General features: G+C 39.2%; 1 protein-coding gene across 3 annotated transcripts in view; it reads left to right on the top strand.

Annotated features, from left to right (window-relative positions):
• Positions 1-23,699, top strand: part of ADGRL4 (adhesion G protein-coupled receptor L4) — a 73,536-nt gene that overhangs the window by 20,787 nt on the left and 29,050 nt on the right. For 2 of the 3 annotated variants that reach the window (XM_063407356.1, XM_063407355.1), the window contains 3 exons: positions 16,654-16,806; positions 22,746-22,901; positions 23,419-23,489. In XM_063407356.1, coding sequence (XP_063263426.1) covers positions 16,654-16,806; positions 22,746-22,901; positions 23,419-23,489 — 380 coding nt within the window. The remainder of the gene's footprint in view (positions 1-16,653; positions 16,807-22,745; positions 22,902-23,418; positions 23,490-23,699) is intronic. The other variant, XM_063407357.1, reaches the window with a different exon arrangement.

Below are 23,699 nucleotides of genomic sequence, written 5' to 3'. Positions count from 1 at the left end.
AGGTGGGACCCTCACAGAGTTATTTTCTCTGTGAAGCAGGTAGACAGATATGAGCTAAGTCTGTCAGTAGGTGTTAGTCAGAGCTGCAAGACTGAAGTGTGTCAGAAGCTGCTCTTTGAAGAAATACGTAGAGGTAATGAAATGAGTGATTCACTGCCACTGACTTTCCCTTGATTATTTGCTGGTCTCTGTCTTCTTTATTGTTAGTTTATTATCTGTCACATTCTTGTGAAGATGTTTTTTGAAATGTATCAACAAAACAAGGAGGCACAATTATTTAACTCAATATTTTATTAATTTTCAAGAGATTTGTTAGGTGGTATGTCCAGGGTGTGTCTGCAAAATTGAAAAACCAAAAAATTTAATGAGAGAAATGGTAGGACCATTGGATTTGTAGAACCTTTTGCCCAAGTTATGTATCTGTGAACCAGACCTCATGTATGCATTATCCTGCAGAGCAGGAAGTGGAACCATGAAAATATTTGACTTTCTTTTATTTAAAATAGATAAAAATTTCTGTTGCTAGGAGCTGCTGATACTTGGGGTGTGGGGATTTTTGTTTGAGTTTTAAGTATTAGAGTTGTTAATGTGACTTCAGGAGCTAAAGCTTTAAGTAAAAAAATATACTGAATGTTATAAAAGTATTCATTTCATATGGTGGAGGCATTTCTAAAGACTGAGCAATTTAGCTTAAGGTGCCCATTGATGCATAAAAATAACAAGCAATTCTGCTCAAAATACATTATCACAACCCTCTTTTTGTCTGCAATTTTGACCTCTGAATCCACAACAGAACATTTTTCTGCAGGAGAAGGAACTTTTGTTTAGAGCAGGGTTTAATCTGCTTGAGAAGGTTACTGAGGGGAGGGCATCTGCTGACTGGGCTGGAGGACCTCACCTCAGTCTCCATCTCCAGTGCTCAACAGGGCAAACAACAGCACAGGGCTCAGAGACAAGCACGAGCAACGTGTAACTTCTCTGCAGTACCAAAAGGGTATTCAAGGTTAAACCTCCCAACCACTCATATCCATGACAGAATTTCCTTTTTACCTCTGCTTTTTAATTGGGTTTAAAGGTACCTTTCTAGCTGTGCAACTTAATCTTGCACCATCCTTCACTCAAAGTAAGAACATTCTGGAGAGCAGTGTTTGAAAGGAAGTTTCAGTTTGTTTCATTTCTTAAGATTCATTATGTGGTTTAAGCTCATCCAAACAAGATCAAGGTACCAAATGAGTTCATATTGCTATCAAAGCAAATGTGACCTTTAAGGGTTTGAGCTCATTTTGTTTAAATCAAAACAGACAAGGTAAATGAAAGGATTTTGTAGATGGGGAACTGAGACAAAGGCAGGCTAAGTGATTCCACAGGCTTCCATGGGCCTCCACCCACAGTCTATAGGACAGTCAATAAAAGAAAATGAAATCTGTGAGTCTCTCAAGGTCATATAATCAAGGGTGCATCCAGCTCACAATCTTTGATTGTGGAGGTGGCTTCAGGAGCATGTATGGAGGTGGAAAATCAAGAAAGGAGGCTGCTGTGTGAAGGAAGAAACACACCTTTTGCATCTGGGAATTACTTAGGGGCTGGGGGTTTGGGAGGTGCAGGCGTAGCAGGGAGGGGTTCTTTGAGTCAGGGCTGTTGGATGGAGCATCAGTGGAAATGCCTGTGTCTCTAAAGGCACATGGCATGTGTAGAGCTGTGACATGCTGGCATTTGCCAGGACTGTTTGCACTTGTTTGCTCTTTGCTATCAGGGGCAATCCCTTGCTGAGTAGCCACCAAAGATGAGATTTCCTGCTGGACTAATAACAACCCTCATCACAAAGTGCTGTGCTACAGCCATGCTGGCATAAAAGATGTGGACAGTATTTGTCATGCAGTTTACTGGACAGTCCAGGACACTTCCCTCTGCTTAGTATAGACGGGAAGTCTTCAGTAGCAGTAGGCAAATGTTGAATTATTAAATTATGTCTACAGCACTTCATATAATGATTGTCCAAGTGATGGTACAGCGGGATAAGCCCAATGTCGACAAGCAGACTTTTCTACCTTCAGAGTTTGGTTAACAGGCTTGCTATTTTGAAATTCAAGAAAAGTCCACTCTCTCAGGAAGAATTTAAATAGAAAATTAAATGGGTTTGCATATTGCTCTGCATGACAGATTTTTTGTTAGCCTTCAAAGTCTGCATGATCTAACCAAGCATGTGGAAGCAAGATACATATTTCTGAGTGCTATAATTTCTGTTATTGTAGAAAATTGTTAAAGGTAAGTGGTTACCCCAAATGTTATTTTAATTCACTAAATATTCTGTGGATTAATAATACTGTATGTGGAGACTGTGGAACAGAAATGGCTGAAATCACTTTTTGTGTGGCTTCTCAGCTGGCTGCTTTCAGAGGGAATTCAGTCTCTGGTGATTTTTTCTTCCTCAAGGAAAAGTATTTAGACAAGAAATTACTCCACAATTATGTCTTGGCTAGAAATTACTGTGGCAGAAACTCTGTTTGGTATTCCCATTCCTTTCTGATAAGGTGCCATTAGTAACTGCCTTGACTCACTCTGTGAGATGTCTGTGGGCAGGGGTGTTGTGAGGGAACACAAGCTGCTACCACAGCCATTCTCTAAACATGCAGCTGGAAACGACAGCTCTGCCCTGGTGACAGAAAACATCAAAGCAACAAAACAAGCTATTTTATCTGATGGGGGTAACAATATCTCAGCTAATAAAATGGCTGTCATCCCTGCCTATTGTATAGATAAGGAAGCTGACGATGTTGGGATGCTCTTTGTTGGTACGCCAAGTTGCAATTATCCCATGACAGAGCCCTTCTGGGCTATGATTGATGAAACATTTTGAGGGGGAAAGTGAATTTCAATTGGATTTGATGATGATGTTGCTTGCACAATGGTTGGCAAAAACAAAAACATTTTGAGTGGGACTAGGAAAACGTGGCCTTATTTAATCTGCCTGCGATGTCCTTGCCACATTCATATATTTGTATTTTATGTTGGATGTAAACAAGTCTAATTCTGAAGTTCGTGTGTTGACCTTTTCTGGCATTGAGATCAAAGTACTGTCTGCAATAAAGATGAGAAGACTTTAAAGACTTTGGTGGCTTGTCAGAGTAGGGTACGTTTAAACATAAAATATCACAGCACAGCAGCCTTTGGCTAAAACAGGCACCAAATGAAGTTCTAAAGAAATTTGTTGCTCCTCAAAACTCCATCATTATCTTGCAGTTTAATGGCCTAAAAGTGGGGCCTGCTTAGAAAACAATTTTTCCTTCTTGCCTGAGCCTTAACTCCCAGGGAGGCTCTGCTGGTTGTCTCTAGCAGCTGTAACATGGATGTCACCAGTTGAGAGGAAAGGCATGCCCTTCCTTTACTCAAATCCCTATGTATATTTTAGGAGTGGTAAAGCACTCCTCTGAACAATAGTCATCCCTCTGTAAAATATCAGCCTTCCCAAACCATGGCATGCTGACCCATTCCCAAAATGCCCTTCTCCCTGGCTCCAGCTGTTCTGTATCCCAGATCTTTCAGTGAGTCTCTGGAGGAGGTCCTGGAGGTTAACTTTATGCCTGATCTGGAGCCATGGCAGCTGGTATAAGAATTTGAGCTCTAATATATTATGTTCTTATATAACAGCTTGACCATTGGAAAATTAATGTCTTTTTAAACACTAATTTTGTGTCCATAGTCTGAATTTAGATTTGAGGTGTAAACCTACTCTAAGTGAAATGTTTAATGCTTAGAATAACATAAAATTTGCAACAATTCCAAGCACAGAGAACATTTCCCAACAACCTGAAAATGGGATTTTCAGTACTTTGATTGTGCTAGGACTTTTTCAGCAAAATTGAGGCTATCCCATAGAACTGCCTGTATTGATGCATTCACAGGCAGGTGCAGAGGACAAAAGGCAATGACTTCTCTTGATGAATAAAACATTTGATACATGATATAATAGTTTTCCTAGATTGAAAACAAAGTAGCCGTCTTTACTGCAGCTTGCAGCACTTCACCACATTTCCAATAAGTGGCCCAGTTTTCAGGGATACTTAACATGCTGCAGAAATCTACCCAATCCTTCTATGAGTTCAGTTGATTCAGTAATCGTAATGTTTATCTTGATTATTTTTGCTTGAACTTAGTTTTAGCCACTTACTTTGAGGGGTTTATTTCACTATGTGAGGGGAAGGGTCTTTTCATATTTTTGAGTGGTTTTCTTGGAAAGAAAGCTTTTCGCCTTTCCAGCTGAGAACTTTGAAGCTGAGTAATACTCCAAAACAACACTGTGGAGAGTTTCCACAGCACCTCCCTCGCAGATGGAACTTCAGCACAGCAGTCTGTGGAAATCTGTTGTGTTTTACCTGCATTTATTCAGTGCCTCGTGACAATCCTCCTTTTCTGTCATCTTAGTGTGTAGATTACGCTCCTCACTGTAAGCAGTGGCAGCAGTGTTTTCTCCAGCTCTGTCACTGGGACTTTTTGTCCAAGTGTCTGCTGGGCTGGGAGAGCAGTGCTGGATGAAGCAGGTCAGGAGACAACGAGGACTGTGCTGCCGTGGCCAGGCTGACAGAGGCTGCATTTAAAGGGCAAACTGACCTGGCTAGAGAGCAGCACTGCTGCAGCATCATTGCCTGTGCTAGGACACTCCTCTCAGCTCAGGCAGCAATCTCCTGCTGCCAAAAGATGCACAGCATTTATACAACTTACCCACACCATCCCGCCTGTCAGTACTCCCAGGCATAAAATGCACATAATGACACTTTATGAGGCAGGTTGTATCATGGTCAACAAACTTAAGAGAGTTTTCATCTCTGACTTGTGCCACATTTCAATTCTATTCCATGGTATATGTATTACTTCTGTCCAAACTCTAGATACGTTTTTAATGGAATTTTATATTTTTGCCCACTAAGTGGTTTGTATCTTGGGGATAATAAAGTCCTTAGCCCCTGTTTCTGAGAATAAAAACCTTCACTAGGAAATGACACATTTATGTAGACAACAGTGATTATGAATATACAGAATATTTCAACCTAGCATGTTGTAACTAATGAAGAGAAGAGTTTAGTGTAGCCAGCCAAAGTTTCTTTAGATTCATTTAGGATGTCATGTACTTCCCTCACACTCAAAATTAATTAAGAGACCTGAGAAGGTTAATTTATTCTGCTGTTTGACATGAAGCTAAAATTTTCCAGATTTTATGCCTTAGAAAAAAGGTCCAGAAAGAGCTATCCAGACTATTTGGCATGAGGAGACCATGAGTTCCATCACTTCAAAGCTGTATGTTTCAGGAGGGAGAGATGAGAGAGGAAATTTGGCCTTAAGACCAGTCTGTTTTTTTGGAAGAGGTTGCTGCAGAAAGGAGGAGAGTTAGATGCTTTTCAAATTAGCAAATTCCACTAAGATGATACCTGGCTATTATATGGGAAAGCTATTATAATCATCTAAATACCTGCATCTCTTTAACTGAGCCAAGCAGTACCACAGACCTAAATTCTCCTAATTTTTATAACATCCTTTCCACTTTTATCATTAAATTTAGCTTTAATTCACATCAGAAGAAAAAAAAAGGGGGGGAGGGAGAGGGCTGTGGGGAGTACACAACATCAAAACCTGTATGATTTTATAGTGGTTTTTTTTTTCTGAAATCATCTACTGGGGTCAGTCTCTGAAAATATCACTGTCAGTAGTTAAGATGTTTTGACCATGGAGTTAAATACTTACAGGATTGACAGTAGCTGGAAATATTTCAGTGGTTATTGTTGTAGTCATTAGTACAGCTGAAATAATGCTGGCATGTTTTCCCTCTGGGTAGAATTCCTCAGCCTAATTGTCTCCTCCTTGCCAGACCATACTTGATATCTTCAGGTTTGGAGACTGGATGTATTCCAGCAAATAATGGCTTTTCTCAGTTATAGATTGAAATTATTTCCTTTTGTGATTTAGTCTATTATCCAGAAGAGAAGCTATCGAATTCCAGAACATTTAAATGGGATAACTCATAAATAGGACTAATATAAAAAGCACAGTCATCAAGCCAAATGAAAGCTATTTGGGCCACTGTGGAAGATGAATATTTCATATGTAATTTTTTTACTTTAAAAATGAAATAAATAAAACCATTATTCACTATTGTGGTATCTTCTTCTAATGAGCTAACTGTAATATTAGCTTAGAGCAATATAGGTCCCAGTGTCTCATAGAGCAGGATTAGGTCACCTCATCTAACCTCCTGAAGAGTGACAATCAAATTTTGTCAAGATGCTTCTGTCTTTAGTGCTGTAAGTTGTGTTTGACAAAAGTAAATAGTAATCTCTGTGTTTCTAATGCCCAGACCAGACTCCTTAGGATACTTCATCCACTCAGAGCATAATTAGCCTGTGGTTTCAGAAATCAATGAATATTGTTCCACAATGGGAAAAAAAATAGCTTCTGTAGTCACTGTTTTATGGACTTTCATGTTATTTGAGTTACTACTTCTCTCAAAGAAATTTTACCATCTTTTATTATGTTCTGCTTTTTAAATCCAAAATGGATCATAACACACATCTCAAAAGCTAGAAATGTTCTTATTTCTATTTTAGATATGTTACAGGAAATTATCTGCAATAAATTTGTCCTTTAGAAAATAATGTGGCACAATGACACCTGGGTTTCATAATGTCCTACCTGTTTTTAAGCAGCAGATTCAAAAGCTGAACACTGAGGACCCAGTTGTCCTTTGTACATCTAGCTGTCCTTGTTGAACAAAGAAAGTCTTCATGCTATGGTTCTATGTTACACCCCCCTGGGGAAATGGTTTCTTCCCCACCCAAGGACCCCTGGAACTCCTGTCCTGTAGTCTGACCCTTCCTTCCCTTTCTGACCCCATTGGCTGTGTGCCAGCTTGCCCCTCCCTCAGAAACCCTGAGAAAAGACCCTGTCCCCCTGGGATCGCTCTCTCTCTCCTCAGACACCACCTGGGAATAAACATCACTGCAGCTAAGGGTGAGAGCCTCTTTTGAATCCTTCTCCTGTCTCTTGAGATAATCCTCCTAGGCCTGAGAAGGACTGAGCTAGCTTGGATCCCTAAAGGGAATAAAGGAGGTTTATTCTACAGTTCTAAATTTAGGATTTAGCAAAAATTTTCTAAGTAAAATTCAATTCCTCTTTTCTCTTCCAAAAATGCTGGTAAAATGGTAAATGTAAATGGACTGAGTTCATTTCCCATGGACCAGGAAGGTAGTCTGGAAATGTGAGATGTAGAAATTCATCTTCACATTGACCTCTAGCCTTGTGTTTCACTTGATGTTTCATGGGTCGTTGTTGTGGAAACCAGAGAGGTCACTGCCTCTGAGTGATATCCTCTGTAAGTGTCCATAGGAGATATCTATCTAGCAGTTTTGGGGATTTAGATATGAACAGAGTAACCCTCATGTGGCTATACTGTCTTTCTTTAGATGCACTTAACATCTGTTGCAAGCACACCAGATAGATCACAAGATTTGGTGCATGGTATTGTGCAACCTCTTTGCAGCTACTGGAGATCTCTGTGCTCTATGAGAGTGTTTATGGTTCTGATGTAACATGCAAAAAATTCGGTCATGCTGAGTTTATGTGTTGCAGAAAGTTCTGCAAGCAGAGTTTTGAGAAATTAGAGCTGGAAATAACTAGAACCAGGTGCATTGGTAATTTAACAACTTTGACTCTTAATTTATTTAATATTATTATACAGGGGCTATAGGAGTATTAGACAGATATGTGTACACAGAATAAGTAAATAGTCTGAAGAAAGAGTTAATGTAATTAAGACTTCACTCTCACATTCTGATATATCTACTTTCATGGATGGTGCTGATTCTATGCCAGCATTGTGGAAAATGCAAAGGGAAATCTGTGAGAAATTAGAATGAAGATATTGCCTGGTTGTAGTTTGTTTTGGGTTTGTTTGGATTTCTGTTTTTCTTTGTTGTTCTTTTTTAATGCAGTTTTATTCGTGGTGCTGAAACAGAACTACTTGGGCTCCCATTCAGTTCTGCAGGAGGGGACATAGTTATCTACTGGCAAATCCCTTTCAGTAGGGGACTGCTGTGCTGCTCACTTTCCTTTAAGCAAAAATATTCTGAGTGTGCATGTCCTGTTTTACTTTTCAGTTAAAGGATGTTTTTGAGTGGAAACAAGCAAGTTAGCAACAAAATGAAAGCTAGATGAGAAATTCTGCTGGTAGCATTCAGAAAAACACTGACACCTGCACACTACCAGCAGCTCAAATTCAGCATACCCCCATTCAGCTGCACATCAATTTGTGTTAATTCCTTGTTTTTGAAGAAGGCAAACCAAGGAACTAATGATGTGTCTTAATTACATTCTGTCTAATCCTGAGGTAGCAGGCTTGACACAGGGTGTCTGCCAGGATGTTGAGGTTGGATTTTGTAATTAATTCAGCGTGGGGTGAGGAAAGGAGGAGCAATGTGATCTTCATTCTTGACTTCTGCTCTTGGCAGGTTTTGCCCCTTTGCTCCTGTAATAGCAGTGGTGTAGGTTAATAGGAGTCACTCCGTGGGCATTCGTGAGTTTGAGGTCAGGCTCCTTACAGAAACAGACCTTTCACACACTTAAACCAAACATGAGCATATTCACTTGGAAAGAAATGCAGAAACAGTCCTGGTGCTTCTGAGCCTGCCACAAGGAGCAATAGAGCAAGTCAGCTAGGGGAAAGCCTGCTTCAGAATTAGATATGAACCTGAGCTTGTCTTTCAGTTCAAAGACACCAGTCTGCCCACCCCAGGGAGGAATTCACAACAGGGTCCTAATTTCTGGCTCCCAGTGTATATGAACCACCCCAAACAAATGGATCCTCCAACAAATGGAAACTCCAATTAAAACTACCTCTACCAGCTAGCTCTGTGCCTGAGCAGTTATTTTATGAATCATTGCAGAGCCCCAGTACTCACTCATTTGTGTCCATCAGTGTGTGCCACCTGTGCAAGGAGCTCCCAGGCGTCACAGTGCCACTGATGTTCAATGTGTGATACTGCCCTTTGTGCCTTGCAGAGGCTCCCAGAGCAGCACAGGTGCAGTTGGGTGCCTCCAGCCCCAGCTGCCTGGCACAGTGGGAACACAGTTTGCTCTTGCCATGTGACATTCCAGACCCCAGGATGTAGTCCTGAGTGACTGAAGGATGATAAGCCCATGTCCTGACACAGAACAGCACTATTTCTTATCATAGCCTTTGCTGCATGTTTGTAGCAAGTTTGATAAAGCTCATCAGATAATGCTCCCTGTTCCCATGCCTCAGTCAAGCTGTGCTGTCTCTCAGTTACACCTCCTTCACATCTTGCTCACCCACACCATGATGGCCCCACTCTGCATTTTATGTTTAAGCTGTAAAGTGCTAATGCACTTCCTGGCTGTGTTTTCTGAATAAATATATTTTTTTGTTTTGAAATTTAGGACAGTGTTGCCTGGAAGGGAAGCTTTTATTCCTTCTTAATCAGACTGTTTCCTAAGCTGCTTTCCTTCTGTCTAATCTCTTGCGTGGGACCAAAATGTTTAGATTTGAGTGGTGACATCTCACTCATTCACATCCTGTCAGATGAGAGCATTGTGTTGAGTTCACAATACAGCCAACCAGGAGCTGCATGTGACTGGAACAGAAATTGGGATTAGTTTTTGCTCACTCCTATTCAGTATCTATTAGCCAGTTTTCTAAATAATTCACCTAGTCACAACTTCTCTCCTCAAAAAGCAGTCTTGCAAATCCAGCAGACCATCTTCAACCTGTGTTGGGGCTTTTTCCCACTGTACTGTCCCTGACATTACTCTGCTGCAGTCTCTCTCATTTAGCATTGCACTTTAACAGCTCATCAGACCAGCTGGTAAATTAATGCCATGTTCTTGGGAGAAAGGCAGGAGGGGATCCTGGAGTACTCCAGATACGAGGAGGTCATGTCTGCTACCCTGAAGAGTGAGTGGCAGCTCCTTGTCCCTTGTGCCTGAGCTGTCACTTGGGCTGTGCTGACTCCCAGAGCCCTGAGAGGCGCTGGAGACCCTGCTCTCCACCAAGAGGGGATTCCTGACCACCTCCCAGTTTTGCCTGCAGTACAAAGGGTGAATCTTCACAGCATTGCCAGGCCTTCCCCTCATGACCTGCTCAGGGAAGGGGTGTCAGCCAGATAATAAATAACTAATTTGTGGTTTGGACACCCAAAGTGATGCTCTGCACTTGCAGCTCTGAAGTTTTCTTGCTGAATCTCTGTGGGTCAGTGCAGCAACGAGGTCTCCTCTGGGAGAGTTATGGGAGGGTGTTGATGCACTGCATGTAGACCTCTGCTCTCCAGAGGTGCAGGGGAGGAAGTCATGGGGAAAAAGTGCAACAGAACTATTCAATATTTATTCCTTCCTTCAATTATTTAATCCTCCTTTTACTTCTGTTTCACTAATTTAAGCACCTTGTTCCTTTCTGCTCTCAAATTCTTGCAGGTGCCTCTCTGGGTAAATGGTTTGTTTCCAGTCAAGGATTAGTACCTTTAATGATATATAGCCCACCACAGCTCCATTCTTCACATATGAGTGATCACAAATTATAGATTACCTTTTTCTGATATTGCACAAGTGTTGAAAAGGCAGGGTGTTCTATGTGGCTAAACAAATGACAATTTCCTCACAGGCACTTACCCAATAATAAATGCTGTTCATGTTTAATTTATAATGTCTGGAAATATCAACAAGCGATGAGGGAAACTGTTTAGATAATCTATTAACCTCTCCAAACTTTGTCCATTCTCTGAAACTCAACCTGAGTGTGACTTTAACATGTAGGAAAGTTTTCTTTCCTCCTTCTTTTAAACTGCTCTGTCCTGTTCCTTAAATTGGGACTAAGGAATTTTCTGTTGTGAGGCCCTTTAGTTCATCCAGACATGAAAGAACTGCTGATCTGAAATCATCTCTTTATATACACAGCCTGTGAAGATGTGGGAGAAAATATTTGTTTGCTGTGCTAAGACCTTATAGGAGACCAGCAAGTTGCAGGGCCAACAAAATGAAAACCAGTTAAAAACTCCTACCAAGCTACAAAAACACTCCAAGAAGGCATTGTGAAAAGCTCTTGAGGGAGTAGGGAAATGTGGAATCTTAACAAGGCAGAGCTTGCAGTGGCAAGATTTCCTATGCAGAAACTGCAGGGTTCCCTGTCCAGGTGTAGGACAAAGATGAATCAGGCCCATTATGAAAGCAATTCATATTTAAATGAGATTTCCAGCCCAATCTCTACAGTCTCAAGTGGTTATTCTAAGCATCTGCGCTTTCATGCTGGTTTAGACCAAGCTCGAATGCTGAATCTTTGGAGAATCATAAACAAATTGTGTTAAATTGCCATTAATAGAAACAAATCACAAGAAAGGAAAGGCAAGGTTGTTAATGGCATTGCTGTTCTTAACTCGGGCTTTGATGGCAGTGGATGCAGTCCTGCAGCACAGAAGTAATGTATGTAAAATCACCCACTGCTCTGAGACCTCCAGACAAGCTGAGCGCAGCGGGGGGATAGCACTGGAATTTGTTTTACAGGAAGCCTTTCATTTCCTTGCTTTTGAGGGGTTAAGTGAGGCACTTCAAGCCCTGTTCTCCCAGGAGGGTTACACTAGGGAAGGGTAGTTCTGGTTTCCCAGGGGCTCTGGAGCAGCTCTGGCAGCTGTCAGAGGAGAGCAGCCGGATGAATGAGTCTGTGCATTCCCATTCCCCGGCTGCACAGCCTCGTGTCCACCTCCAGAGATGGGCATGCCCCAGGGGCATCCAGCCTCAGCTTCCACAGACAGGTTTCCCTGGATTAGGGAAAATTACTTGTTGATGTTTTAATTGCATTAACTTTGTCATGTGGGAACGCACCAAATAGAATGTGTGTATGTTGTAGTGTAAGAGCTGCTTGTGATCCTTAGTAACATCGGGCTTCACCAAAATTATAAAAATCACAGCACTGGGCCTACGCTTGTTGCAGTGTGGCTTTGGGAAAACTCAGGTTAACAAATTCCAGTTCTGGTCAGGAGTCCTTAATATTCTCTTCATTTCTACAAAAATCTCATTTTGCATAATTGGGGAGGGCTGAAAATGCACAAATCACTCTGTTTAATTTTGGATTTCCACCTTGTTTGTTTGCTACTTGAAGCGAAGGGAGGAAAAATTTGTTTCAGAATTTATGAGAAGTAAAACAAGAAAAACTTTTGTGTGGTTGTGAATCAATATGACAAATTTCACCCCAAAACTAACTCTTCATATTATATGTCATCATATCATCAAAAAGTCTACCACAGAGATGTGCCCGGTGCAATGAAAATCTTTCATAGCTGTTTGATTAATCCATTACCAAAAGACTTTTCCTCATGATATTTTTTATGTGAATACGTAAACAGTATTACATAAATCTTCTATCCAAAACTGATAACTCAAAGAATTTTCCAACGCTTGTCAAAGAAAAGAAACAAATTATGTAATTTTGTAGCTGTTTTCCAATTGTAGGTTGTAATTTCATAACCACACATTATTAAAATATCATACATTTACTATATGTGACATGGTAAATCTTGCACTTTAAAATGGATATAGAATGCAACAAAGGAAATGTTCCAGGCTGATTTTTTTTCCTCCTAAAATCTTATCAGATTCCTCTAGGTTCCAAGTGCACCATGACCCTAAATTCCACAAATCATTCTTCTTTTTTGTATTGGTATGTTTTAAGGTTTCTAAAAGAATTTTACAGAAATGTACTCATATTAACAAGCACAAATGTTTAAAACAGAATTACTAGCTCAAATCAAAATAGAGCTCTATAGGGCTTTTCATATTTTTTCTGTTTTTTTCTTTTGAAAATCCATAATACATTCTCAAGAGACTAGTAGAGGTATGATTACATTACATTGATTACTATAACAGTAGTTGATTCTGTCTAACCATAATGACATTTATGTACAGTAAAATACATGCTAGCTGCAATTTTAAGGTAAAAATGGAAAATGGATTTTATTATACAACTCTACAATGTAAACATCCTAGAGTATTCAGGTACACATTACTATGTCCCCCACATGTCTTTGAGTTACTCAACACAAATTTCCTTGGAAATTATTTCTAACTTTCCTTACATTTTGATTGGTAATTATGAGATTTTAGAGCAATTCCAATGATAGCACTGCATGTAAAAAAATAACTAACCAAAAATGGAAAGCAACCCAAAAAAAACAACCAAGCCTAGAATCTCAACAACCTTCTCCATGCCCCTACTGGCATTTCTCAAGACAGTGCAGCTATTCAGGAAATGCCTTCTGTATCAGACTTGAATGCAACATTACCATCTAGCCATGATAATTAACCTTGTCATTTGGCTAGTCATGTCTCTAAAGTCTCCAAATTTTTCATAATTTACTGGAGACAAAAAAATCTTTAAAGCAATGTGTATTCCCAAAATACTGCCTGCAGTGTTCAATGAGGGTCTGTGCAGCAGTAAATGCACATGCTGTAATTCAATTAGGTAGCAACAAAGCAGGTGGATTATATGAGTGCTGTCACTTAAAGTATCCTTTCTGTGTAGGCAGAAAATTTTGTTAAAAAACCCTTTTTTTTTTATCTATAAATCCCATTGTTTATTCCTGACATTCACAAATCCAATGACATTATAAATCATGTAAAATTTGGAATATTATTTTAAGCCCCTGGGCTCCTCACTGGAGTGCTGTCGGAATAAAAAATTCAGGTTGTTTACACAGGGAACTTGATAACATTTTTGCCATCATTTTTTATCTTGTAGAATATTTTGTGTAAAAAAGAATGTTTAGCCTGACTGTATATGTAAATCCTTTCTGTTTGTTTCAAACTTCTCCTCTTGCCTTTGTCATTAACCTAGTAGTTTTCCACAGCCTGCTTATCTCAGTAACTTTTACGTCATTGATTTCAATGCAAGCAGGATGTGGTCCAGTAAATTATCCCCCAGCACAGTCTGCTCAGTATTACTTTAGACCACGGGAATAGTGAAAAGAAAGCTCCATATAAACTTAACTCTTTAAAATATTCATTCTTGTGTTTGCAACATAAGTTACTGCTGTTCTTCCATGGTGAAAATGTTTCTGTAAGGATCTGAAAGATCTCTCAATAAGCAAGCTTAGCAAGGCCTCATAGTCATCATTAAACCCCTTGCAGACATCATAAATATTGAGGAAAAACACCAATAATCCAGTGAAGTTATTTAGGAATAACTGTAGAGAATTTATTGATAACCACTCTGAGTGATTTTAATATTGCTTATAAATCCTTTGGACCACTTGAAAAAGACAATATTGCTGGATATCGAGGACTACAGTTGAACTCCTAGAAAAAAAATCCAGAAGAAATCTTCTTGCATGTAACCTTCAGACTCCTTATCTCTGTTATTCCTCTACTTTGAATCAAGTCCTGCCACCAGCGGTGACCTTCTTCTTCTCATCTTCCAAGGCTGCGATCCCATGAGCTTTCCAAAGTCAACACATACTGTTTTCTAGAATCTGCAATATTTTCCCAAAACCACATTTATTTTACAACTGTAATAGGGTAGTCCACTCTTTTTTTGTTGTCACTAAATGCTAGGATCTGGGAGCAAATTTGGGTTGCAAAGGAGTCACACACACAAAATACATTAGAAGTGGGCCCTGTAATCAAAGTTTGCAAAGTTTTCTGGGACCTGGTCCCTGCAATGCTACGTGACAATACAGATTTTTCCTATTCTCATGCTTTTTCTTTTGAACTGGGATCAACATCACACTTCTTCCTCCCTATAGTAATTCCACTTAGGCTAATTAGTTTTGATTTTGGCATTCTTTAAGATCCAAATCATACACATCCTCTGCTGTATCCTCATGAATACCAAGGCTGTAGAATAAATATTGTTGACGTGTGTCGGCACAGTGCTTTTATACTTGGGTTCCTCATTAAATTACATTAAATTTTTGTTTTAATGAGCACAATCCATTTGATTCTGTTGACCAAATTCCCCTGATGAAAACTGCAGCTCTGAATTGATATTTGCATGTCTGAGTCAACTGAGTCACATTCAAAATCACATCAGACTTCAAATCTCAAAAAACCTCCTGTTCAAGTTATGCTGAGGGTTGTGACTAAGTTATATTCCAGAAATGTATTCCTGCAAGGCTTTACAGCTCCTGCTGCACTTTAATCTTGTCACTGCCCCAGCTTACGTGACACTTTCCTTATCTGCATCCTATCTCTGTAAACAGCTTGTGAGAACTCTGACCATCAGGAAGCAGCAGCACCTTTCTAAAGCTCATCCTTGGGTGTCTTTTCTGAAATCATATTTCTTCTCCCTGTCATGCTCCTTAATCATTTCTCTTCTGCAATAAATTGTTATTTCTCTCCCTGTTAGACTTCTTTCCTGCCATTCATCATGTTATGAGTACCGTTTGCTTGAAACAGAACAAAATCCCAGTACACTTAAGGAAGTCTTTAACTCTTCCTTTCTCATGATGTAGAAAATAGAGAATTCCACTCAAGTGTCACCTTCTTTGGGAGACTTGCATTGATTTTTTGGTTTTGGGTTACTTTAAAAGAAAGGGGCTATTAGAAAGATGGATTTATCAGTATTGTGAGTGTTTCTCTGAGTTTGATAAATAGTGTATCCGGATAAAAAAGTTTTTGAAATGTTTTTCAAGTTTGGCCGAAAAATTATTCAATAGACAACAGAAACCTAGGGAGATTTTGGACAGGAAATGGTTTTACTGAGTCATTGCAGGAGATCAACTATGCAGTTCAAAGCATGAGTCCATGATTTTGTTTTGACCTTTGATTAAGATTTCTGGATCCCCATGCTCAGAATGACAGCACATGCTGAGGCTCTGCAGAAATGACAGTCTCAGACTTGTGTATATCACTCCTTTTCACTGTATCATTGGAGGCCTGGGATTAGCCCTGTAAAATTGTTCATGAGAATTTGCAGGTACAAAAATTATGACTTGCAGAGCAATTGCTAAAAGATAAGGCCCAAGATATTAATCTTGCTCATCTCTTTGTTAAGGTCTTTGGGATAACTAATAAAAAAACAATATACTTGGAAACTCATGCCAGTAGTTAGGATGAATTTTTGAGTTTTTCCAGTAATGCTGAGAAATATCACAGATCTTTACAAACAGGCCATGAAAAATGGTATTTAGCTATAGTGGTTCTGCTTTCATGTTAGAGAATGAAGCGGTGATTTTTTATATCCTTTTGACCTCTGCTTTTTATAATTCAGAATTTCAGACACATCTTCGGAGTGACTTTCTACCTGTAGATTTTTGGATAGGAAGGAAATGTTTATTTTTTTTTACTTACATACTTACATTACAAGCATGGCAGAACATGCATTTTTCTCAATCCTTTATTCCAAGTGTCTATCCAATTAAATCATTCATTTCACTATCCCACCGATTCTCTCACTTGTTGACTCACACAGGATGAGGCAGATGAGTGCTGCTGAACACCTGATTACATCCTTGACAAAAGGAAAACTATATAGACAAACACCAAGAGTGCCAGCTCAGCATTCAAGACTAATACAAGTGAAATACCACAGCCAAATTAAGCCTATACAATAGTGCTTTCTTCAGTCATCAAATGTAAATATATTTCTCCATAATTTGTGTCTTGCAGATGATAATGAGTGTGAAAATGCTACTCAGCCTTGTGGAGAGCATGCCAATTGCACAAACACAGAGGGAAGTTATTACTGCACGTGTGTGTCTGGTTTCAAACCCAGCAATGGTCAACAAATTTTTGTTCCTAATGATGGAACCTCCTGTGTGGGTAAGTTGGTGCTGTCTGCCAGACAGCTTTACATTGTCACTCCTCTCTTACTGCTTCTCTTAATTACAGAAATCTGCAAAATGCTTTCGTATTTGTGAAGTTTGGAGTCTGGGTATAAAATTTCCACATTCTGGACTGGATGAGGTTTGCTTAATGTTCCAGTCCAGGCCCACACTTCTCCCTGACGACAGAGCTGCTGCCATTGCTTTCAGTAACACTTGAATCTTGACTCTGCTTGCAATACATTTAAATCCACATGTCACAGATTTGCACAATAAATATACAGTTAAGGCAACATAGAAATAACCAATTCACCCATTTGTGCCACTGTTTCACTGATCTGTGAGCAAGGTGGTCACATTCCCGGGAAAGAAAAGAAGCAAAATGTTCTGCATTCAGATCTGGATCAACAAAATTCTCTATAAGTTTGAATTAGTATACTTCAAATATCTTTTATTTGGAATCTTGGTAGGGATACTTTTGGTTATTTTTCAAGTCTGATCAAAAGCAATGAGCAAGATCAGTGGCTATCCTACCTCCTGTGCCATTCATTAGCCTCTGCTTCTGTACCTGTTGGATGAAACAGGTTCAAGATTACAGGGGAGGAAAAGTTCTCTGGAAAAATGTTATCTCTGAACAACTATGCAATCCTTTAGGATTTCCTCTGAATGGAAGAACTGTAACTATTTCTCTTTCTTCAAACTCCTGGTAATTTTCTCTGTATGTTGCAAAAGTCCTCAGGGAATGGGAAAATGAGAAATAAATCTATTGCCCTTTACACCTTTATGCTGACTGTGTCTCATTCTAGGTATGTCTCCTGTGAGCTTGTGAGTGCTGACAACCTCTCTTCTCACTGCTCTTAATATCAGCAGAGTGGTTGCATATTAAGCCAGAAAGTGATCTAATCGACATTTCTTGCCCATTGCTCACATCCATCTAAAAGTGCTCTGCTTTATCCAGCTGCTATGAATCATTCTTAAATTAGCTGGGATGGAGACAGTTAGCACATTGAGCTGTAAATATTCTCACCATTTCTGCTCCAGGTTTTGATTTTTACATTATGATATTTCCTCAGCTTAAGAAGTTTGTCTTCAAAGTTACTTCTCTGACTGTTTTTGTGTCCCTTTAACTTCTTAACATTAGCCTGATAGTTTCTTCTCTTTTTTCCCTCTTTACTTGGCAGATGGATCTTTTTTATCCATTACTAGAGTTTAGTTTAGTACTCCTGTTTGAAAATCCACATGGAGGAGCCAAGAGCTTTTAAATTCACACTGAAACAAAAAAATTACCTGTGGGCACCTTTTGTCATTAAACAATTACTTTACCAAGATGTGAGTCCTAAAGACAACCACAATCAATTTTTGACTTGATCCATCAGGGAAGCCATAATAGCATATCTTGTACCCAATGGATCTGCTGCTACAGGTAGCAGATATGACTTTCACACAAGCAGTTGACAGTTGTGTATTCGGGACGACAGCTGAAGCAAATATTGACATTTCATTGTAAATAGAGTGCAAGTTATTTGGTACAAATCACAGAACAGAACTACCAGGTATCCATCTCACACAAGTTTATAGGACACTACAATATATTTTTAGAAGACTTAAATCTTCTTTTTAATATATATATATATGTACATGGCAGTAATTGTTAAACCACAGTGGTTGAATTTTGGAGGATATGCCAGTGTGAACCCCATTTGCTGATGCTCTCAAATCTGCCTGAGTTTCTAGCAGTGCAAGTGTGGTACACACTGAGAGTGCAAGTCGCTGTCAAAGTCCATGCACATACATGTGTGCTCCCTCTTTGGAAACCACAACAAGCTCCCAAGTGAAAAGTGATAATTTTCCCCAAGGCAGTAGACCAAAAGAAATCTTGGGACAACGGCTTTGAGAAATGGTGTGTCACCCTTAAGCCAGTCAGAATGCTGAGTTTTGAGTTGAGAGTCAAAGTATTTCCTACCCATGTTGTCAAGTAGAATTGGTGAAGCTATGACAAAGAAAGATGCAGACAGAGGAGGAGCTGGATGGTAGGAAGGGAGAGAGAGGAAAAGAAAAGGATAAAGCAAATGGAGAGGAAAAAATAAGGATGCAGAGATGTGATATTTCTGAAGACATTTTTCTGCTGTTCTGAGTGAGCTATTAAAATCTTTTTTTGATTTGTGTAAAAGCCATACTTTTCCTTAGACTTCACAATTTATTGAATGCTCAGCTGCAGATAAAGTGAAATATAAACCTACTTTTTTCACCCCAGTCAAAAAAAAAACCCCATGAAAATGGTCATCTGTGAAATGAAAGTGCCATCCACGCCACTCTGCCTTTTCTGGGAGCATGCTATTAGTTTTCTTCAGGATTTCTGAGAGCACTGGGAAGGCACCCATTCTCCACCTCATTCTTTGCTGTGACAAGGGAGCTGTACAGTGGATGGAATCTGGCACTGGGCCACACTGCTAACTTTTCTTTTACCTTTGCCATTCATAGACTTTTTTATTTCTACTTTGTGTGTGCTGCTGCCTTCCACAGTGTGGAGACACGGGGAGGGAACATCTAGTCCTTTGCAATTGGACTTTTCAATCACTTGCAAGCTACTAATAAGCAGAAGGTATAATGTAGACATCAAGCTGTCTTGACTGGCTGGTGAGGAATCAAAGCCATGCAGGTACAATCCTGTAATTGGCAAGACTGAACATAATAACTGCTCTCCGTACTTTTAATTTAATTGGAATTTCCTTGCCTGCTGCAGTAAATGAGGAGTGACAAAGCACAGAAATAAAATAAAAGGTTATAAATCTATTTTCACACTACCCTGAGTGCTGTTGCTGATATTATTTTTCTGATTGCAGCTTTTATAAAAGCTTCAAAGTTCAGCTCCAGGATTTGTTTTGAATATTTACTGAAAGGCCAGGGTTCTTTTTACAGACCTATGGCAAATGCTCTTCTGTTTAAAAAGCTGCTGTCTTCAGCCTTTGCTCAGGAATGCTGTCTGTGAGGACTGCTCACACAGTCCTTGGCAGCCCACTCCTGCTCCCTGCTCAAGGAGAGTTTGGGATCCTCACCCCAAAGCTCCACTAAAATTGGATTGCTGAAAGCACTGACAAGCTGTTGTCCATGTGTGGTCCAACAATTGCATATTTGGCTAAAAATGCCTAACTACAGAATACAGAGAAACAAAAGCCTACAGTTACTGCGCACAGCATCTCAAAGCAGGAACTTAAAAGCTGCATTCTTGCAACTGTCACAAACTGTTGGCTGTCCCTGACAATCTCATTGATTTAAAAAGGATACAAAGCTGATTAGTACCTTGCAAGATCATGCGTATTGCCTTTTAATTTTGTCATCCAGGAGTGTTTTATTCCTCTGGAAACAGTAAATTAAACAGTAAATTAAACTCATTCCATATGGGCAACTCAACTGCAGAAAATCTATTTGCATATACTCAACAGGGTGTCTCTATCAGACTTTAAATAGCAGTCCTGTTGCCAGAGATGTGCCAAAATACTTGAATTTCTGCTGTTGTTTTGGATAATCTTGTCTTCTCATTAAAATCTCCATTACACTTAACATTGACATAATTGCAAAAAAAAATTACATGACTGCCCAATAATAACAAATAAATGATTTACTGATTTAAAAGTTTATGAAAAGAAAAATGTCATGACAATTCTGCAACATTTGTATCGGGAAGTCATATGGAAACCTGATCCTCAGTATTCTCATAAGCGTTCAAATGCTACTTTTTCTATTTACAGGTTATTGTAAGTTTTGGCAAAGATTGTTGTCAATCGCTGGTGTTTTAGCACTGCATTAAATGATGAATGGCTTGTTCAGATTTCAGATGTCCTCCATGTAGCTGACAAGGCCAAAGAAATCTTGGGTTTAAGGGTGATGTGTTTTCTTGTTAAACAAACTGCCTTTGTCATGATTTTCACCCTTGCCACTTCAATTCATTCAGTCTCTCTGTCTTACAGAGTCACACAACAAGGCACTGACACACACCCACTTGTTTCAAACAGAGCTTTATAATTTACTGATGTGAGAGGTTATTTAACTGCAAAGAGTAAGAACTCTAGCCTTATGTCTTTAAATGACAGCATTTAATTATGAGATATCCTATGTGTAGCACTATATCATGCTATTTTCCTTCCCTTTTGCCAGATTGGCTCGTGTATGATGTGGTTGGATCTGTAACTGTGAACACTGAGGTCACAGAAGCCATACAAATATGGATAATGCAAAACTCAGTTCCCTAAAGAGAAACATTAGCAGTTTGAGGCATTAAATATGGAAATAAACAATTGTCCTAATCCTGCTTTAAACTTCCATGCTGGCACCAAGCCATTTAAACACATTGCTTTCTTGGTGGCTCTCCCTGCAGAGCAGTGGTGGCTGTGCTGGGAGGGGAAATGCACTTCCAGCCCCACATCTCCCTCCTGTCTGTGCAGGAGTCTGAATGGCTTTTCCATGGCAGCTTCTGGGCTTCAGGCTTAAAACACAGCATATAAGTGTGCAAATCAGAGCCAGTGGCTCACTGAGAAAAAGAGATCTGTGAAAGTGAGGTGGGACTTCAGCCTTGAATGCCAGGGAGATCTCTGTCCAAGTAGAGAGATGGTATACCCCAGGTATCGTTCAGGTATCTTTGCATTCCCTAGACACATCCATATTCATGCAGTGGATCTTTCCATTTTTCAATGATAACCTTATTTCACATGCATTAGTGCTCCTCTTGTGCTCCTTTTTAAAACCCACCAGGATTCTTGTGTAAAAAGCAGTGTGAAGCAAGTTCCACATACATGCTAATAGTGTGTTCCCAGCCACTCCATATCTGCTTTCTGCTTGTCTGTTCTTAACACCCTGTCTGGCTGAGCAGAGGCTGCTTATCAATTCACATAGCTCTTCTTCTCCACTGATCAATTAACCACTTCTTTTTTCACCAATTTCTTCCCAAAATTAAGCATCATACCAGCTATTGACTGGAGTTGTCACCCTCTCTCCTCCATTCCCTGCACTGTCTTTCCTTTCCTGCAGTTCAGTTCTCAGGCTGTTACTTTAAACCCACTCATGTAGCACTTCATTTTTCAGATATACCTGTCCCAAAGCTCTTCATTTGTTTCTCCTTTCCAGCACAGCACTTCACCATCCTTTACTTCATTCTCCAGAATTATTTGGTATCGTTCCCAGTTTGCTTTCTCTATTGAGTTATTTGATCTTTATCCTTAGCCAGCCAAATAATGCAAAATAATCGGTACTCCAGCCAGGGATTCAGTATCCAGCTCTCCTAAATTGATCAATTAATGGATTCCCTTACTGGAATTCATTGGTTTTTCTCTTGGACCATGCCCCACCCAGTTACTGAACTTGTCTACCTAATGGCAATTTATTTAGAAACACAAAAGACATTTTAGACAAATGTAATTTAAATGTGGATTTTTTTTAAAAAAAGCATATGCCAAGCACTTTAAAGGATACCGAGTTTAATTTTTAGATTAAAAGGATGGACAGGGTGAGCTTTTTTGCAGTCTTTTTAAAGCTGCAACTTAAAAGACAAGTCTGCAGGTTGTTTTTTTCTTTTTCTAATTGAGCTGAGAAAATCTATTTAGTCTAATCTCTGAGAAATGGATTTCAGATGATTTGCATCATGCCAACCATTTTGTTATGATAGAATTAATATGGTTTTAAAACACGAGCAGTGTAGTATTATATAGAAATAAAAGTGGTGGTATAAAAATATGATCAATTATGATTTATCCTTCTAATCCTTAAGTATTATAATTGGCAGGGATTTTGCCATTGAGATCGTGGGTTAAGTTTTTGCGCTTTTTTATTACATTAAATTTTATTATGAAGCTCCTTGTAGTGTGCAGGGTTATTATCAACAAAGCAGCAAGGTGTTAGTCTGTAAATACTTAATAAAAATTCAATTTTTCATAATATTTGCAGATATAGATGAGTGCAGCAATGATGGAACTGTTGCCTGTGGAGATCATGCAAAATGTGAAAACGTGGATGGAGGGTTTAACTGCTCCTGTAAGGAAGGTTATCAACCATCCACAGGAAAATTGCAGTTTAAGCCAAATGATGGCACTTCCTGCCAAGGTACATGATATTATAAAGGTTTATGTGTTATTATAGAGATACATCTTCCCAGAAACCCACCAGTGCCTATTTATCTTCAGTTAGATTAATCAGCAAGACATGAAAAAGAGGCAAGGCTGTGTCATCTACAATTCCTGAGAATAGAATAATTTTGTAAATGTATTTTCGCTAAACAGTGTGATGAGATCCATTTGAAATAATGGTTACCCCCTCACAGTTGTCAGATCTGTTCTCCTCTCTGTAAATTCAAGCTGTCTCTACTCCACCTGAGGAAGTCCCATAAAAGGGACCAAACTCTCTACCCGAATAAAACAGCTCATTCCAACCCTGTGCTATAATTTTGGCAAACATAAGGTATTTGTAATTGCAGTTTGAGAATGAAATGCTGTGGTTTATGAGCATAAATTCAGAATTCTGGTGGTTTGGGGAATGACCTAGGCAAGAGCTTCTGCAATTAGTATATATTGAAGATTGGCTGAACTGCAATGTTAATCAGTTTCCCTTCTTATTTTTACAGAAAATCCAAAGGCCAAGTGTGAGTTATTCAAAGACTGTATAGCTGAATATATTAATAGAACTTTAGCCAGAGTAAGTAGCATTGGTTTGTAGATTAATTTTCAAATCCTTTAATTGTTTCTGTTTGAAACTGTTATTTCAATTATAATAGTTCTTAAACAGTTTTTAACAAAAGCTTGAAGCATAAAATTGAACTTAAGCATGTTTACAGAAGGCTTTTTAATAATTTCAAATTATTTGAACTGGTTTGTATGTTCTACTCATGATAATAACTTGCTGGGA

Source organism: Prinia subflava, chromosome 10, assembly GCF_021018805.1.
Source record: "Prinia subflava isolate CZ2003 ecotype Zambia chromosome 10, Cam_Psub_1.2, whole genome shotgun sequence".
Classification (NCBI taxonomy): domain Eukaryota; kingdom Metazoa; phylum Chordata; class Aves; order Passeriformes; family Cisticolidae; genus Prinia; species Prinia subflava.
Note: the sequence above shows the minus strand (reverse complement) of the source record. Positions and strands in the feature narration are given on the sequence as shown.